A 20,123-nucleotide genomic window follows, 5' to 3' on the forward strand; every position below is an offset into this window, starting at 1 on the left:
AATCCCCTGATCGCCCTGCGGCTCTGTGTGTGACAGGGGGCAGCGCCCAAACCCCCTGATCGCCCTGTGGCTCTGTGTGTGACAGGGGGCGGGGCCACAACCTCCCTATCTGCCCTGCTCTGTTCGTGACAGGGGAAGGCGCCCCAACCTCCTGATCAGCCCTGCTCTGTGCCTGATAGGGGGGAGCTCCCCAATCTCCTGATTGCCCTGCGGCTCTGTGTTTGACAGGGTGTGGCGCACCAACCCCCTGGTCGGCCCTGCTCTGTGTGTGACAGGGGGCGGTGCCCCAACCCCCCAATCGGCCCTACCCTGAGCGTGACTGAGGGTGGCATTGCAACCTCCCGATCCGCCCTGCTCTGTGCATGACGGGGCGGCGCCCCAACTCCCCAATCGGCCCTGCTCTGAGCCTGACCAGGGGCTGCACTTAGGGATTGGGCCTGCCCTCTGCCACCCGGGAGCAGGCCTAAGCCAGCAGGTCGTTATCTCCCGAGGGGTCCCAGACTGCGAGAGGGCACAGGCCGGGCTGGGGGACCCCCCTACCCCGCCCCCCGAGTGCACAAATTTTTGTGCACCGGGCCTCTAGTAATTTTATAATAGGAAATACTTAGGAGTAGTACCCTTTTTGTAGTACTGATTCTCATGAAGATCCAAATAGAGGTAATCATTGCCACTAATGAAGATGGATTTTACACGATGCTGCTACTGTGAATGACCAAAAGCGATCAAGAAAAGTCAGTTTTCAAAAGTTTTCTGTGTAAGTCCAGGAAAAACGTTTCCAAGTTATGCAGCTGTAGTGCATCCCTAAACACCAAGCCAAATAACGTCATAAATGTCCTTCTGTTTCCAACCGTCTTTCTGTTGCTCATCGTCATATCTTAGAGAAACACTCTAGTGCAGAGGAACTGTCCAGGACTGAGAGCCGGTCTTAGGTTTGAGTCTCATTCTGTGCCTGCTAGCTGTGTGACCTTTAGCAAGTCACTTAACCTCTGGGGCTCATGTCTTTTGATCTGCCTTTAAGTGGGTAACTGAGAGGATTGCCAGGGTTCCTCTCTGCTCAGAAATGTTATGATTCTGAGGATTGTAAGGGAACCTGTTTATAGATATTGATGTGCTTCAGTCAGTCACAAGTTTAAAACAAAACTTAAATCTGGCTACATTGCTGCTGTGAATCATATGGCAAAGGCATGACAAGTTCAAGTATTAGGCATGACTCCTTAATATTTCTTTTTTTTTTTCTTAATATTTTTTTATTGATTTTTTACAGAGAGGAAGGGAGAGAGATAGAGAGTTAGAAACATTGATGAGAGAGAAACATCGATCAGCTGCCTCCTGCACATCTCCCACTGGGGATGTGCCCGCAACCAAGGTACATGCCCTTGACCGGAATCGAACCTGGGACCCTTCAGTCTGCAGGCCGACGCTCTATCCACTGAGCCAAACCGGTTTCGGCGACTCCTTAATATTTCAATCAACCTGCTGCTTCTTTTCATTAGCGTGTTTAGGTAACTAAGAGCCAAGAGGGGACACAGTTTCTGGAAGATTGGTTTCAGTGTTGCTAATGACTCAAGACCTCGGGTTTGAGCATTCCATGCAACCCAGTGGAATATGGGCCTACATGGAAACAAGGAGGGAAAAGAGAGGGAGATAGTGCAACCTCCCTTTGTGAGGGAGAGGAGGTGGAAAATCGCCTGGGTTGCCATGGTAAACTTTCATCCCTTAGAGAGATGTTGGCAAACAGGCTGTGTCTCCAGTGCCGTGTGTTTACAGTCCTGCACTGTAATTACCTCACTGACTGGCAGAATTAATCAGAGCCTCTATGTTAATTAGCCTTGCTGCAGTCCCCAAAACAGGTGGTGGGAAATATGCAAATCTATGCAACATTTCAATGCTCTATATAACCAGTGTTAATTTAACATAAAATATTTTCTCAGTGCCTCTCCAGGACTGAGTTCTTTCCCTCCTGAGGTCAGCGTTTCCCTCTAAGCTGCGGTGTTACTTGATGGGCGATGCTAGGTTAAAGTTCTCTAGATATTAAAGGAAGTTCCGTGGGCCAGGAAATCACTCTCTGCGTGGGAGTAAGGCCAGACTGCCCACCAAAGGCCCTTCGGAATGTGGGGCGGGAAGCTCTCCTGTAGAGGGGTGGAAAGTGCGCTCTCCCCTCACCCCTTCCCAGAGGGGAGGATTAGGGTGAATTTCGCCGGTTTGTGGAGGACCAAATTATTTTTTCTTCTTAAAAATTATAATACAGCTTTGTTGGCAATGGAACAAAAAAAAAATCTATAAACTTAATATGCAAAATCAGGAAAATACACAGATTTATAAGAAAGGAAAAGAATGAAACCAGAAAACTCATGACTGAATAAGTTCATGTTTTAAATAATTCTTGAAATATGGAGTTATAAGTGCATTTCTTTTAATGAACAATTTGAAATCTCTTTACCCCCTCCCACCTTCAGTCTAAATCTAATGAAGAATCGGGGGATTCCCAGCAGCCAAGCCAGCCTTCCCAGCAGCCTTCAGTGCAGGCAGCCATCCCGCAGACCCAGCTCATGCTGGCTGGAGGGCAGATAACCGGGGTAAGTTTTCTGGGAGCATCGTAATAGACGTTCTGTGCCAGACTGCCATTGGCCAGCTGTTGATTAGGACTCTGCCGTAGCAGGCAGTAACGGGGCTGGGCCTAGCACCATTATGTCTTAGGGAACTCTCTACACTGGAGGCAGCTCTGAGAAGGGAATTACTTAGGTTTTCAGGGTATATTTTCTACAGTTGCAGATGCTTGGGATAAACTGACAGCGTTTCTAAGCCCATGTTTCCACTGTTGCTTCGTCATGCGGTGGAATCATTGTCCAGTGGGTGAGACTCTTGCATTGATGAATAGTAGTGACCATTTGCGTTATGACATCATTGCAGAGCAGAAGTTAAAGAAGGGAATCCTATCTAATAAAGAGGGCATATGCATATTGACTGTCACGCGGTAACAGTCATGATGGCTGGGCCCACAGTGGAGGCAGGGATTCCATAACACAAGATTGCTGCACCCACAGTGGAGGCCAAGTTCCCTTAATGAACAATTAGCAGGAACCTGAGGCTGCGCCCCCGCCTGGTGGGGCTTGACAGGGGACCTCAGGCCACACCCCCCCACCTGGAGGGGCTTGATGGGGGTGGGGCCGGCCGGGTCTGGGTCTCGCACGATTTCGAGGCGCACATGGGTGGGCGAGGACTTGACTCTGGTTCCCATGGCATGCCCCAGGCTCTGACAAGAGGAAGATTTTCATATACATTTTACTAATTTTCTTTCATCTCTGACACTTCTATTATAGAGAAAGGGCAAATAGCAATATTAAAATATTTCCTCTAATTAATTCTCTTTTAATGTGCACGAATTTTGTGCACCGGGTCACTAGTAATGCCTATAACAGAAGAACATTTAAGTTACAGTGTGATGTTCTAAAATTAAGCCTCTGGTCTCAAATTCTGGCTCTCAGTTTACTGTCTGGGCTAATTATGCCATCTCCCTGTGGCTCAGTGTTCCTTTGCTTAAATGCAGATGTTGATAATGCCCATGCCAAAGACTAAGGGTAATACTGTATGTAAAACTCATAGAACAGTGCTGGGCATGTAGTATTCAATAAATGTCATTTATTTTTATTGGCAACTAGAGGCTCGGTGCATGAAATTCATGCACAGGTAGGGTCCCTAGGCCAGGGCCGATCTGTGGGGTGACCGGCGAGATGATCAGGGGCCCCCCTGGCATCTGCCTTGGCTGGCCTGGGGCCTGCAGGTTTGGGGCAACTCCTGCGTTGAGCGTCTGCCCCCTGGTGGTCAGTGCACATCATAGTGACCAGTCATTCTGCTGGTTGTTCTGCCGTTCAGTCAGTTTGCATTATAGGCTTTTGTTATATAGGATAAGTTGGCCTATGTGAATATATTGAGCTTTTAACTTTTCAGCTGTCTTTGCTCTAAGATACCATTTAAAATACAGTGGGGCCTTGACTTACAAGTTTAATTCGTTCCGTGACGGAGCTCGTAACTCAAATTACTCGTATGTCAAATCAAAAAGTGAACGAGTGAGACACGTGATGCTGGGCTGATGTTGTGGCGTTCACTGTGATGTTCGCTGCGCCAACTAGCGGTGGGGTGTCTGAAGCTGGCTCGTAACCCAAATTTTAGCTCGCAACTCAAAGCAAAAAATCGGCCGAGAGACGGCTAGTATCTCGAAAAACTCGTTAGTCGGGACACTCGTAAGTCAAGGCCCCACTGTATTTTTCCAGCCTGGCAGGCATTGCTTAGTGATCAGCCTATGAACCAGGAGGTTGCGGCTCAATTCTGGTCAGGGCACATGTCCGGGTTGCGGGTTCAATCACCATTTGGGGGCGTGCAGGAGGCAGCCGATCAATGATTCTCTCTCATCATTAATGTTTCTCTCTCTCCCTCTCCCTTTCTCTCTGAAATCAATAAAAATATTTAAAAATATTTTTCTAATGCTGAAAATTTCTCATTATTTTTGGGGGAGAAGGCGGGGTATTAAGGAGTAGTAAGGAAGAGTTATTTATTAATCAATTCATATCACATCAACCCACAAAATTTTGTATGTCCTTCATTTCCTTTAAGTATGTTTTGGCAGTAGAAAGCTCTTTTAAGAATTATTGCAAAATTGTTTACAAAATCCCATTAGTAGAGATGAATACATGTTCATATATTATATGAAACCTCTATAAACATATCTGGAATGGAATCTGACTTTCGAATCGTTTGATTCGGATTCTGTCTCTAAGGCACAGACAGGTTGTATCGGACCCTTTAGGACAGTGATGGCGAACCTATGACACGCGTGTCAGGTGACACGCGAACTCATTTTTTTGGTTGATTTTTCTTTGTTAAATGGCATTTAAATATATAAAATAAATATAAAAAATATAAGTCTTTGTTTTACTATGGTTGCAAATATCAAAAAATTTCTATATGTGACACGGCACCAGAGTTAAGTTAGGGTTTTTCAAAATGCTGACACGCTGAGCTCAAAAGGTTCACCATCACTGCTTTAGGAGGAGGTGTGCGCCAAGTGGCAGTCCTTGCTCTTCAGAATATGATAGTATTCCTTCTCCTTTGATCAGTGCGTGGCATCAAAAGGAAGGAGAAGCACACTGCTTTAATGCAGCCTGAAATAAGTTGCATTGTGAAAGCAAGTTTAAATCTGCTCTGAATATATTTCCTCTGTTACTGGTTGAGTTTTTGCTTTGGGTGATGAGTTTCTATAATAGTGAGGGACACTTGGGATTCCAGGTTTATGTGGCTGGAGTCTCTGTTAAACCTGCATCAGAAATTATTTGCATGTAGAGAGAGGGGCTGTCACCACCTGTTTCACAGAGATAACGTGTGGGAAAGGGGATGTAAAGTAGCAGGCCCATTGCTTTCAATAACAGAAAGGACTGTTGGAGGGAGAGGGCTGCAGGGAAACTTGGAAAAGAAACAAATGGAGCTCATAATTCTTTAGTCATATCTTCAGCCATAATGGAAATGACGGACTAGGGCAGGATTCATGCTAATGGGGAGCAGCTGGGCCTTATCAGCCCGTCCCATGTCAGATGCAGCTTACTTGGTCCTCATTCATCTGACTACCCACTTGCTGCTCTGTTGGGTATACATTTCTTTTCATAGCCTGTAAGTGTTGATTCTTTTTCTTCTTGCTTACTAGTTTATTACTATTTTGCTTGAAACCTAGGGCCCTGGACAAGCTTGAATGATTTAAGTCCAGAGTGAGGTCCACCATTTTCATTTAAATGTTCTGCTGGTAATGGTAGCTTGATCACTGATGAACATTTTAGTCTCATGCTAACCATGTGAAGTTGGTAGCTAAGATCTAATACCACTTGAGTTACCTCCTTCAGAGCAGTTGACTTGAATTAGGGGCCCTTCTTCTTTAATTCTTTCCACTTGTTTGTCCTAATTTTGTTTAGCTCACTTTGACGCCAGCCCAGCAGCAGTTGCTCCTGCAGCAGGCGCAGGCACAGGCACAGCTGCTGGCCGCTGCGGTACAGCAGCACTCCGCCAGCCAACAGCACAGTGCTGCCGGGGCCACCATCTCTGCCTCCGCTGCCACTCCCATGACGCAGATCCCGCTGTCTCAGCCTATACAGATCGCACAGGTGAGTGAGTAGCTCTCAGAGCCGGAGCAGGGAGAGGAGGAGTCTCAGAGCCGGGGCAGGGAGAGGAACAATCTCACAGCCGGAGCAGGGAGAGGAACAGTCTCAGAGCCGGAGCAGGGAGAGGAGCAGTCTCAGAGCCGGAGCAGGAAGTGAGGGACAGTCTCGGAGCCGGGGCAGGGCTGAGGATCAGAAGGGCAGTTTTTCTTTAATTGGAAATTCACTTTCTGATTGTTAGTGGGGCCCTTGCAGGCTCAGGAGCTCTCAATCAGTGAGGTAAGTGGTAACCTTCCTTACCACTGAACTACAAGTGATAATACATTTGTTTGCTTGAGTTGATATTATAAACACATAAGTGATTGTTTGAATAACTGACTGTATTAAGTGACAGCTCTTGAGTAATTAGCTGGCATATTTTTGAAGCAGGGGGTTGGTCACTGTGTCTCATTAGCCACTGGCTGCAGCCTGGCTCTGTCCGGTGCTGCAGTGGGTGCTGCCCATGTGCGAGCCAGCGAGGCGCCTGCTGTAGCCGAGGAGCTTGGGCAGAACTGTGGTAGGACATTGTTTGGTTTCATTTTTCACATTTTGGAGCCAAGTATCAGAGATAATAAAAATGCATTTAAGAGGCATAGACAGTACCACCAAGGAGGGAAGGTGAATGAAATCCTTCGTCTCAAGGAGAAGAAGAGAGAAGGGGTAGTCAGGGCAGTGAGGTCTGTGAAGATTGTTATGAGCCTGGTCCTGGACAGCTGTGTTCATCCCCGAGAGAGGCCTTGGAAATGGACTGAAAGGGAGCGGGGTGTGACTAGACAGCACAAAGAAACAACTACAAGAGTAGGGAATAGATGTCAGACTAACTTTTTTGACTATTATATACAATCTTTATCAAGATGACATTTTTATTTTGACCACTTCCTTGATCAACAAAAACATGTTGTTAGTGCCTGAGCTGTGAGACCCTATGTTGACATTATTTTAATAAGATAAGATGTTATCGATCAGATTTTTGTATGGATAACGTAATGTTTCACAGTGATTTCTCAGTTGAGTTCAATGAGCTGGTGCCAAATTTCATAAATCACTATAGATTTTTAAATTTGTTTATGCAAATTCAGATAGCACTCTCAATTTTTACTTCAGAGAAAAAAATCAGTTAACTATTTAAAAACTCAAATTCTTTTCTCATTTGATTTTTAAACTCCACTTGATTTTTAAAACCCATATTGGTCTCTACATGTTAAAACACACCTTTAACCATTTATTGTGGGAATTGGAAATAACCATTGAAAATTAGGCTCATCGTAAGTCATGACACAACATCTGCCAACAAATATAGTCCTTGTAGGAGCTCCGTTTCTTCTCCTGCATTGTGGACGCACTGGAGCATGCGTCATGCATGAGTGAGAAGTGTTGCCTGATTGGGTTGGGACAGAACGCCTCATCTGAGAATGTTACGAATAAGCAAACTTTTATCTCCCTCTCCAACCATGTTTTAATTCTAATGCTTTAGGATCTGCAACAACTACAGCAACTTCAGCAGCAGAATCTCAACCTGCAACAGTTCGTGCTGGTACATCCAACCACCAACCTGCAGCCAGCACAGTTCATCATCTCACAGACGCCCCAGGGCCAGCAGGGTGAGCCCATCACAGCCGTCCACTTGCAGGGCAAGCAGCCCTGAAACTGCCCATTAGAACAGGGGTCCTCAAACTATGGCCCGTGGGCCACATGCGGCCCGCCGAAAACATTTATCCGGCCCGCCGGGTGTTTTTGCCGCCGCTGCCTGTTGCTTAGCAGCCGACTAGTTTTTTTTTAAACTGTAGTCCGGCCCTCCAACGGTCTGAGGGACAGTGAACTGGCCCCCTGTTTAAAAAGTTTGAGGACCCCTGCATTAGAACAATGTTCTCCTTAAATTTTATTGACCTTTGAACTCAGTATTTATGTTAAGAAGAATATTTTTTTCACGCGTACCACAATATTGAAGGTCATCCTTCCCTGCCATCATTTCTGTAATCACCAAGGAGGAACCAAGAGTTTGGCCAAAAGTCTAAATGAAATCTCTCAACGTGCTGAACATAAATTGGATAAATTGCTTCTGGTGTTTTGGTAATTTTTCCTGGAAGTGTATTCAAAGAATGTAGGCCAAGCATTCAAGTATATGCTTCTAACAATCATTTGATTTATTTTAAGGTTTGAGAAGGAGAGGGTGTTATATTAGAAGGTGTGCACGATTTGTAAATGATAAAAACTGTCTTCACCGCTGTTTAGTGGTGAATATTGTATCAACAATCAAGTTCATCGTGTTTGTAAAGCTGGTTAATTGCATCAGCGCAGAGGGTGTCTGGGTGGGTGGTTCCTCATCATTGCTGTTGCTTAGCCTTTTTTCTTGACCATTCACTCCAGAACCTTTTGTTATGTAAATGCCTGTTACATTTAAAGGGTAGTCTGCTCCCTTCATGAACTAGACAATTCTCTGGTTGTTGGTGAAGGATTCTGGGTGAGAGATTGAGCTCTTGGGAATGTCAATCTGCTTCCATTTATACTACTTCACTTTCATCCATTCCACCCGAAAGTAAAGAACTGGCCAATTAGAGGGTTATTCAGGTTACACTAAAGACATGCCATCTTAGTCTAATGTTTCATATCTCCTTGCCCAAGTCACATTAGCAAGATTGAACTTTAGTAAGACCAATAAGACTATCAGGAGATCAGTTGGAAATTTCCATCTCACGGTCATATTCTTTTTGCTATGAGTTCAAAGTAGTCCTGATGTTCCTGGCATAATGTGTTGTGTTTTAACAGGTCTCCTGCAAGCGCAAAATCTTTTAACGCAACTACCTCAGCAAAGCCAAGCCAACCTCCTACAGTCGCAGCCAAGCATCACCCTCACCTCCCAGGTCAGCCTTCTCCCATGGGGGTTCCTTTTTCTTGTCCTGTTGTTTTAAGGGACTTTTGGACTTTGTTGAATTAAACACACACACACACACACACACACAAACATCCTAATTTTAAAAATCCTAGTATTCAAAAACTGACCAAAAATTCAAAGCTGGGCTTATCAGCTCGATAAAGCACCACTACCAAATTGATGTAGTCTTTGAAAATCTTCAAGGAGTCCTTTTTTTCACGTATGTTCATAAAGAATGACAGTCTTAGTGGCAAGTGAGTAATGAGTTCTGGCTGTTTGACCACCCTCCCCCAGCACTGCAGTAGAGCTTGCCTTGAACTAGAGGCCTGGTGCCTCAGCAAAGGCCCGAGCGCCCTTGGTTGGCCCTTTCTCGGGAGCTGCATAGAGGCCCTGACCCCTGTGTCTTCTCTCCTCTCAACTTTCAGGTGTTGCTTCAGCTCATTTCTACCAGAGTGTAGCTCTAAAAACGCACCAGTCTAGACACTGAGAGGCGAGAGCATTAGACCAGTTCAGCTGTGACTGAGCGTGTCATTGGCGCATCTGTAAATTAAGTGACGCTCTGAACTGCTAACCCTGGGGCCCATTCCACCTCTGACTCTGTACTTATGAAAGTTTTCACACATTACCAGATTTGACAAAATTCAACATCTATTTATGATAAAAACTCTTGCAAATAAGGAATAGAGGGTAACTTTCTTAACCTGTAAAAAGTATCCACCAAAAACTCAGCATCATAAAGACGAATACTTCCTCCTCAGCATTGTACTGAAGGCTCTAGCAGTACAATACGACAAGAAAAAGAAATAAAGGACACAGATTAGAAAGAAGAAAGAAGACTGCCTTGATTGGTAGACGAATGGTTGCCTGTGCAGAAAATTCCAAGGCAGCCACAAAAACGCTGCTGAAATTAATAGGTGATTTTAGCAAGTGTGTAGGATACAAAGTTGATACACAAAAAATCTGTACTCCCAATCACAATGATCATTTGGAAGTTGAAATTAAGAAAAAAAAAGTATTTATAGTGCCTACGGATAAATTTAACAAACATTTGCAAGACCTTTACATTGAAAACTATAAAATATTGCTGAGTGAATTTAAAGAAGACCTAAATTGATGGTGAGACCTAACATGTTCATGAAGCAGAAGGCTTGGTTTGTTCAAATGTGAGTTCCCTCCAGATTGATCTATGGCTCCCACACAATGCCACCAGTACCCAGATGGCTTTCTTAGAAATTTACATGCCATTTCTAACCGACATATATGGAATTGTGGGGGACATAGAATAGCCAGGCAATTTTGAAAAGTAAGAAAGTTGAAAGGCTGCCTGATGTCAAGAATTACTGTAAACTACAGTAATGAAGACGGTGTAAGACTGACACATGGATAGAAATGGGAAGAGCAAAGGTCCAGTGGGGCCACACATCTGTGGGCAGCTGACTGCCCACGAAGGTGCCAGAGGCTTCCAGGGAAAGAAAAGTCTCTCAACAAGTGGCACTGTCCAGTGGGCCATGCACAGTGAAGACAGGACCTTGGTCCTGGTTCTCCTGCTGTGTGGAGGTGAATTTGAAGTGGGTTGTAGACATAAACTTCTAGAAGTAAACTCAGGGATAGTCTTTGTGTCCTTGGGCACAGTAATGATTTCTTAAATGGTATTAAAGAGTCCTAACCATCAAAGAAAAAAGTTGATGGATTTTGTAAAAAGTAAAAGCTTCTGGTAAAAGAAAAGCCACAGGCTGGAAGAAAACATTATTAAAACTTACCCTATATAATATGCAAAATGTTATATAACAACCGACAGCGTAATGACCGGATCACGGATAGCAGGAGGGTGGGACAGCAAGCTACAAGTGGGCTGCGGAGAGCTACATACAGGAAGGGGCAGGGCAGCAAGCTATGGGGGGCAGGGGGAGCTACAGGAGGGCGGGGCAGCAGGCGGAGAGCTACAGGAGGGCGGCAGCGAGCTACTGGCGCACGGATTTGTGTGCAGGGCTACTAATATCTGATAAAAGACTTGTTCCCAGGATATATAAAGAGCTCATACAACTCAATCATGAGACAACCTGATGTTCCAAAAAGGGATTGCATGCAAAATATTTGAAGATCCTTCACTGAAGAAGGTATGTGAATGCCCAGGAAGCATATGAAGAGGTGCCCCAAATCATGAGTCCTGAGGGAATGCTAATATCACCAAATACCCGCCAGAACGGGCAGGTTGAAAAAGACTGACAGTAACCAGGGTGGCGAGAAGGTGAAGCAACTAGAGCTTGCATACAGCTAGTAGGGTTGCAAAACAGTACAAATGCTTTAGGAAACAGCTTGGTAATTTCTTATCAAGTTAACTATCTATATGCCTTCTGACCTAGCAGTTCTTCCAAACGCTGTATATGAATGTTCGAAGCACTTTTATTCATAGTCACTCCAAACTGTAAACAACCGAGATGCCCATCAGCTGGTGAATAGATAATGTATCATTTGGCATAGCCACGCGGCAGATGCTGCTCAGCAGTAGCAAGAGATGTGCTCTGATGCAGCGAAGCCCATGTGTGAATTTCAAAAGCACTGCTCAAGTGCCAGAAGCCAGGCATGAAGGACGCCTGCTGAGCCATTCCATTTGTATAAGTCCTATCAGTGGTCGCCAGGGCGGGGACCCTGGGTGGGGTCGGACAGCACAGGGTGCACGGGAACTTGGAGGGTGATGGAACTTGGAGGGTGATGGAGCACGAATTCATGACTTGTAACAGTTATGTGATTGTCAAAACACTTCAAACTGCACACTAAACGGCACATTTTATTGTGAATATGCGGAATAGAAAAGTAAGGGTGGAGTTTTGAGAAGACCTTACCTAAGTGACTCCTTCCTGGCCCACCTGCTCTGCACATGGTGGCGTTGTGTTATCCTGCCCCTACTCACTGGATTCCACTCTGTCCTTGAAGTCTGGGCCAGCCCGGCCTCAGGCTGCTGGGGCTGGAGCAACGCCTCTATAACCACTCCACCTAAGGTGACCCAAGTGATGCTTCGTCCTTTATTATTTGAGAGCAATGCTACTTCGAGCCTGGAGGTGAAGTAATAGTCTGACAGTTGAGACTGGGAAGTGTACAGCCATGTAGGTGTCTGGTGTGGTTGGTGCTATTTTGGGCACCTCCCCAATGGCCAGGTTAAAAATTACTAGTGTCACCATGTCAGAAATGAGTGTTGTCTTCACTGCACAGGACAGAGAGGTGCTTACCCAGCTGCAGGCCTGCGGAGTCTTATTGTCTAGTTTTCTGGGCTAGTGAGTTCAGTTGGAGAGAGTATATTACTAATGAGGTCTAAGTAAGGGTATATGACCCGTTTCAACTACAAGAGCAAAACTCACAGCCACAGACGTGGTGTGTGATCTTGGCCTGCGATCTCTCAACCCAGGCACCATTCACAGGAAGGGTCAGCTGAGCGATGGAGATGCACTCACGGCAGCACCTGTCTGTCACTAGTGATATTCAGAAGGGCGTCTCCTAGCGCTTGTGTTTTCATAATAAGGACATTTTATATTTCTTCTACAAAAAGGAAAGATTATACCCGCATGTCCCCAAGTAAGCTTTAGATGGATTTTAGTAATTAAATATTTTAAAATACATAGAAGGAGCAGGTAGAATATTTAAAAAATTTATCCAAGTTAGAAATAAATGAAAGCTTTTTCAGGTTTGAAGCAACACATGATATTAGAAAAAAAAAAAGTTTCCCCCCCGCTTTTTTTCTTTTGATAATTTACAAGGTAGGTACGTTGAAAAATAAAAGGAAAAACAGATAGGAAAAATTTGCATTAATGCAACACAATCTATAACATTTGATGAGTTCTTTAAGGATAAGAATGAGAAGATCATTAATACTTTATACAAATGGGTTCAGATGTAAAACTAATTCACATCAAAGGAGATACAGATAATAATTCACACATGGGGAAATTTTGACTTTATGTAATAAGAGAAATACGAATTAGGGCAACAGTGAATTAGCAAACATTTTGAAAACTGCTGACAGATTTTGGGGAGAGATTGGATGGTGAGAACCGACATGCTGCTGTGGATCAGAAGCGATGCCATTGTCTCCGGCTGCCCTTTATCTGGTTACAGAAGTGCTTCATGAATTTACCTCAGAGAACTAGTTCCAGAGGTGGGAAAAGAACTACATGCAGAACCATTTGTTGTGGTGTCACCTGTGCTAGTGAAAACAAAGAAGTGTCCAGCAATGAAGAAATTGTTAAATAAATTATGATTGTTTTGCTTCCGTCAGCCTTTGAAAACGATAATTAGGAAAAGTGAAAAACCATAGGAATAAAAAAACGTAATTGCCCTGACCACTGAGCAGTGGTTGGAGCGTCTATAGGCACTGGAGGGTTATGGGTTTGATTCCCGGTCAAGGGCTCATACCTGGGTTCAGGGTTTGATCCCTGGTCCCGGAAGGGGCGCATGGGCAGGCGTGAGGGGGCAACCAATCGATGTGTCTCTCTCATCAATGTTTCTCTCACTCACCCCCCCTTCCACTCTCTAAAAATCAATGGGGAAAAAACAGGATAATAAAGAAAAGAAATGTAGATCTGTGGAAAATTGGAGGAAATACACACAAATGAAGCTATTAAGTTATTTAAACTGTAGGTGGTTTGCTTTTCTTAAAATACTTTTAATAATCTTATAGTAATATTTTTATAATATTGTGTCACAAGTTAGAGATATACAAGATAGTGATAAACAAGATAGATTAGTCCCTGCTGTTTTGAGACTTATAGTTTAAGTGGTATGTTTATTAAGTAGAGTCTAAAAAATGAGGACTAATCTATGAAAAGGCATAAAATACATGTATTCAGACTATTTGAAAACCCGAATATACTGGGTTTCATTTTTAGGTAGACAAGTTCTTTACTTGTGCTTACATTTTAACCTTATCTGTGATTCTGGGGTACATGATTTCACATTCTGCTTTTCTCCACAAAACTACCTGTTGCAGTGTCTCCATAATCCTCCCCCAATAGAGCTGTTTCCTTAGGTTGTTTACTTGCTGCACAGTCCAGTTGCAGCCTAAACACCTTTTTGTATGTCTGTTCTTCTCCTTCTCCTTCTCTAACAGCCAGCAACCCCAACACGCACAATTGCTGCAACCCCAATTCAGACACTTCCACAGAGCCAGGCAACACCAAAGCGAATCGACACTCCCAGCTTGGAGGAGCCCAGTGACCTTGAGGAGCTTGAGCAGTTTGCCAAGACCTTCAAACAAAGACGAATCAAACTTGGATTCACTCAGGTAGATGAGCCCGCCCTGAACTTGGATTTCCCTACTCAGCCTGCTTTATGTGTCCATTAGTTTTCCTGCATCTATAAGATTAGACTATTGTATATATTTGGTTCTAAACTTATGATTTAATGCTACGTTAAAACCTTTAAGACTCTCTCAGAACACAGGCCTCTGAAATTATAATTATACTAATAGTATAATTATACTATACTATATTAGGCTATATTAGGCTTTTATTATATAGGACTAGAAGCCCAGTGCACGAATTCATGCACCAGTGGGGTCCCTAGGCCTGGCCTGCAGGATCGGGCAGAAACTTCTGTGCTGAGAAATTAAAAGATTGTGTTAGGGGATGGTATGACTATACTGAGGGTTTTGTTATTTGAAGAACATCTGGTTCTAGACCTTAGTGCTATATATGTGAGGTAGAGAGAGTCAAGATTGCAAGTCTCTCAGAGTAGCTGACGGGAACGTTTGAAAGGCTTGTTTGAAATAGTTTTTTGTAGGGGGTGGAGACATGCGCTTGCATGCACACACACGTGTGTGTGCATACGTACAAAATAAGCCCAAACTGAAACAAATTAAGTAAGAATCTGTCAAAGATGAAAAATCCAAATTAAGTTTTTTTAATGCCAGGTAGCAGAGCATTTAGAGTAGAATATGTCCAGTGGTTTGGCAGGAGGCTTGGCCTATAGGCACTGCTTTAATTCCTCTCATTCACTGTGTAAGTGACACTGGAGTGGAAGGAAATTGAATGGCATTTATGTAAAACTAGAGGCTCGGTGCACAGATTCATGCACATTGAAAGGAAATTAATTAGAAGGTGGCTGGTGGGGCGGGACTGAACAAGATTGGCCGGATACGCCCTGGAACCAGTCTCCCATGGTTCCTCCCCAGCTGGCCCCACCTGGGACGGCGCCGGGGTTCAAAGGGCATCTGCGGAGTGAGCGGGGTCCCTCCGGCAGGTGGGGTCCCTTGGCCTGGCCTACAGGGATCAGGCTGAAACCGGTAGTCCGACATCCTCTGAGGAGTCCCAGAGTGTGAGCGGGCACTCTGCAAAGTTGCTGTTGCTCAGCAGCTCCTGCTTTGAGCATCTGCCCCCTGGTGGTCAGTGTGCATCATAGCCTGGTCGGAGCATTTGTCCCCTGGTGGTCATTGCGTGTCATAGCTACCGGTCAAACGGTCACTTAGGCTTTTATAACCTCCTATATAATAAAAGCTTAATATGCTTAAGTGTCCAGTTGTCCATTCAACCAATCAAAGCGTAATATGCTAATGATAGGCAAAGACTGCTCAACCACTCACAATGACGTGCACTGACCACCAGGGGGTAGAAGCTCCAACCGGTAGGTTAGCTTGCTGCTGGGGTCCGGCCGATTGGGACTGAGCGAGACTGGCTGAACATGCCCTGCCCTCCCATGGTCCTTACCTGGCTGGCCAACCTCCTGCGTCCCTTCCCAGCCCTGATTGTGGACCAGTGGGGTCCCTCGGCCTGGCCTGCGCCCTCTCACAATCTGGGACTGCTTGGGGGATGTTGGAGAGCCAGTTTCTGCCCGATCCTGCAGGCCAGGCCTAGGGACCCCACTGGTGCATGAATTCGTGCACTGGGCTTCTAGTCCTATATAATAAAAGCCTAATATGCTAAGTGTCCAGTCGTCCAGTTGACCATTCAACCAATCAAAGCGTAATATGCTAATGATAGGCAAAGACTGCTCAACCACTCACAATGACGTGCACTGACCACCAGGGGGTAGAAGCTCCAACCGGTAGGTTAGCTTGCTGCTGGGGTCCGGCCGATTGGGACTGAGCGAGACTGGCTGAACATGCCCTGCCCTCCCATGGTCCTTACCTGGCTGGCCAACCTCCTGCGTCCCTTCCCAGCCCTGATTGTGGACCAGTGGGGTCCCTCGGCCTGGCCTGCGCCCTCTCACAATCTGGGACTGCTTGGGGGATGTTGGAGAGCCAGTTTCTGCCCGATCCTGCAGGCCAGGCCTAGGGACCCCACTGGTGCATGAATTCGTGCACTGGGCTTCTAGTCCTATATAATAAAAGCCTAATATGCTAAGTGTCCAGTCGTCCAGTTGACCATTCAACCAATCAAAGCGTAATATGCTAATGATATGCTAAGGCTGCTCAACCACTCGCTATGACGTGCACCGATCACCAGGGGGCAGTCGACCAGTCACTATGAGGTGCACTGACCACCAGGGGGCAGATGCTCTGACCAGTGGGTTAGCTTGCTGCTGGTGTCCGGCCAATTGGGACTGAGCGAGACGGGCCAGACACGCCCTGGAGCCCTCCTGCGTCCCTCCCCGGCCCCAATCATGCACTGGTGGGATCCCTTGGCCTGGCCTGCACCCTCTCGCTGAGGGACCCACCCACCCCCCCAGTGCACGCATTTTGTGCAACAGGCCTCTAGTGTATAATAAAAGGCTAATATGCAAATTGTCCCTACGGGCGGGAGTTTGACTGACAGGGAGTTACACGTGCGCTGACGACCAGGAGGTGGTGCGGAACATGGTGAGATTTGGCGATGGGGCAGGCAGCCAGGGGAAGGGAGACCCTGGCCGGCTGCTGGCAGCTGCTAGGGACCCTACCCATGCATGAATTTTGTTCACTGAGCCTCTAGTATATAGATAATAGAAGATCATTAGATGAAAAAAATTACTGAAGTATAGATTGGATTGGGTGTTTTTATGGAATCAGGAAAAACCTAATGTTTTCTTTCCAGAGAATATAATTGCTATTTGAAATCTGAGCCACCACTTACGTACTGTCCCATATCCTTTGTGTCAGAAGAACAGTAATGTACCACCTGCTCAGGCAGGTCGGACACCAGGGTGACGTCCCTGCATGTGTCCTGGTGTTTTTATGAACAGACTTGTATTCCTAATATCTTTGGTAGTTTATTTTTGCTCAAAGAAACTAATTATATATTAGAAACATAAAATGATTTTTTCAATAGCTATAATGTTAGAGATAATGCAGTTATGTATTTGTGAGGAGTTTCAATTGTGAGGAAACAAATTGCAATTAAGAAAGATTGAAACATTGAATGATCTGGCTTATTCTTAAAAAGAAAGCAAAAGATACAGCTAGATTGAGCGGAGTACGTTACTGTGCTTAAATATGTGTCAGTTTGGACTAGTCCTCAGAGTTTCAGCTTTAAGCTATTAGCACAGCATACTCTTAGGTTCCCTAGGAAACAGTTGCCTAAGCGATATGCCAAGGATGTTAAGGCTTTTTAAAATCTTTAACTTTTACCCAGATAGATAGTGGTTTGCCTTTCTGTGGCACTTGACCCAGCATATTGCCAGTGTTGTGTGGGTGTGTGCCTCTCTCTCTTACATATCAAAGAGTTTCCCTGTGGTCTGGTGTTCTGCTTATGGTTTTATCCTATTATTTGGCACAACTGTGCCTTATTTTTCAAAATGACTCTGATATAGCAGTGCCTATATTTCACAGACCTTGACTATTTAGATTAAAGCACATGTTACTGGTGCAGGATGGGGAAATCAGCCTTTGTGTTTAAGGCATGTACCTCAGTTGTAGTTATTCAAAGGTTGCTTTGTATCCAGTTTATTTATACACACACAGATTTCAAATGATTAGTTAAGACCAAAAAAAAATCCCTCTTCTTTGAGAAATCTCCATGTTATTAGCTGTTTCTGACTACATCATTGGTTATGAAAGGGTTACTGTAGATGTCATTTCATAATTAGGAGGCCATGGTGTGACACTTTTCTCACACGTGACACATTCATTATTTCCTAATCCCAATCTTTGTTCCTTTTCCCTTTTGCTTTTTAAAAAATATCAAAGGGATATAATATAGATTATGTATGAGTCAGCTGCTTCAAACATTTACTTCTGTGAGGGATAACCCCAATGGTTTTGAGTTACAAAAGCACCAAGCCACAGTACCTCAAATTAATGAACATTAGTATATTAACTAAGGGAGGACCTATTGCTTTTATCCAATTAAATAATTTAAATGTGAAGTAAGACTGTATTATACATCTCAATTAAGTCAATTTGTAATTTATTGCCATAGTTTTACTTAGTTGATGGCATAGCCACCAACTTAAGGCATTTATTCTTATTATGATGTGATTTTTGAATAGGTACTTTAGTTTTTGTTTACTTGTCAATATTGTTACTTTTCATAGATATTATAGAAGTTTGTGAAAAAACTTCTAGTGAGCTGTGAGTTACAATGTCAGAAACAGTTATTGCCATCTTAACTGCTAGAGCAGGCCCCATATGCAAAGAATTGTAAGGTTGGGTTGGTCCAACTCTCTAGCAGGCTGTAATTTAAACAAGTAAGGTGACCAAGACACACAGCCTAGTTTACTATCAGACATCTAGTAGGCACTTAGTGAATGTTTGTGATTGACTAAATGTACAGAGATATCGATCCAGATAGACATCTGTCTACAGATAGATTTAGCATTTATGCCACTCGCACTATCCTGGTTCTCTGTTTGCTGTAACTGGACGGAAATCACTAAGCAGTCACTTCTGTCCTGGAGACAGATGTCCAGAGCAGTCAGTGGCACTGTCGGTGTAGGACAGCCACTATGCCTGTGAGGCTACTGCTGAGCAGCAGGCTGGCTGGGGGAGCTGAGGAACTGGAGTTTTAATTTACTTGTTTTGAATAATTTCCATTTAAATAGCCACCTGGGGCTGGAGGTTCTCCTGGGGAAGGCCAAGTGACAGCCCAGGGAAGGTCTGGTTCTCAGTGCCTCATGTCACCTTCCATTCCAGCTTTATCCTCTGTTACACGTTGTATCACAAGTTGCTTACCAGTGAGGAAATCGAGTTTTAAAAATATCCTTCCCCCAAAGACAGAGAAACAGCGATCAGACTATCACTCCCCAGAGGGAAAGTAGGGGAGGGAGGGGGTAAGGGGAAGAGATCAACCAAAGGACTTGTATGCATGCATATAAGCCAAACCAATGGACATGGACAACAGGGGGATGAGAACATGAGTAGGGGGGGTTAATGGGGGGTATAAGGACACATTTGTAATACCTTAACTAATAAAGAATTAAAAATAAATAAATAAATAAATAAATAATAAATAAATAATAAATAAAAGAAAAAAAATATCCTTCCCTCTCCCTGACCATCACCTAGCACAGGTGCGAATAAACAGTGTAGTGTCCAAGGATGGAATGTAGGGGAATCAAAAAACTGGACTAATCCCCATTCACAGTCCCTGCTGGCGGTGGCTGGGCCTGTGCTATCCCTTGTGTCCCACGATGGAATGAGCTCTACAGCACTTCCCAGAAGGGTCTTTCTGCCCTGTCACTAAACTAATGGAATGAGAGAGCGAATCATTTAAACTCTAGGAGCCTCTGTTACCTGAACAAAAACTGAAGATGTGGCTTTTTCCAGCTTTAAAGGCGATTCATTTGGCTGGAAGGAAAGCACTGTGTACATTCAGGGGTGATAGGCTTAGGAGAAAGACATCTGTGTAATATATTTAGGGGTCATTGTTCCATTGCTGTAAGAGGACCAAGTCTCAGTGCCCATGAAGGTTTGACTAAATGGGTCATACCTCTCCACTGTGAATTTCTTTCTCTCTAGCAGTTATAAAAGTAGTCCTTTAGAATACCTGTTTTTTATAACCAACTTTGAAATCCAAACTAAGGGTGGAAAATAGATTTTTTTCAATGCTTCCAGAAATAATTTACAGGGGGGAGAAGAAGTAAGGGAGCATTTCTAGATTTTAAAGTCATTTATGGAAACGGTTAGTTCATAAATCCTGAGGTTATCGAGGCGGTTACTTGTGTTAACTCTG

At 44.4% G+C, this 20,123-nt stretch overlaps 1 protein-coding gene across 3 annotated transcripts in view; it reads left to right on the plus strand.

Moving 5' to 3' along the window:
- POU2F1 (POU class 2 homeobox 1) overlaps positions 1–20,123 on the plus strand; it is a 131,200-nt gene that overhangs the window by 90,789 nt on the left and 20,288 nt on the right. For all 3 annotated transcript variants that reach the window (XM_005880503.2, XM_014528532.1, XM_005880501.2), the window contains 5 exons: positions 2,457–2,576; positions 5,958–6,146; positions 7,654–7,780; positions 8,946–9,040; positions 14,153–14,326. In XM_005880503.2, the coding sequence (XP_005880565.1) occupies positions 2,457–2,576; positions 5,958–6,146; positions 7,654–7,780; positions 8,946–9,040; positions 14,153–14,326 (705 nt within the window). The remainder of the gene's footprint in view (positions 1–2,456; positions 2,577–5,957; positions 6,147–7,653; positions 7,781–8,945; positions 9,041–14,152; positions 14,327–20,123) is intronic.

Source organism: Myotis brandtii, unplaced genomic scaffold (assembly GCF_000412655.1).
Source record: "Myotis brandtii unplaced genomic scaffold, ASM41265v1 scaffold64, whole genome shotgun sequence".
In the NCBI taxonomy this organism is placed as follows: Eukaryota; Metazoa; Chordata; class Mammalia; order Chiroptera; family Vespertilionidae; genus Myotis; species Myotis brandtii.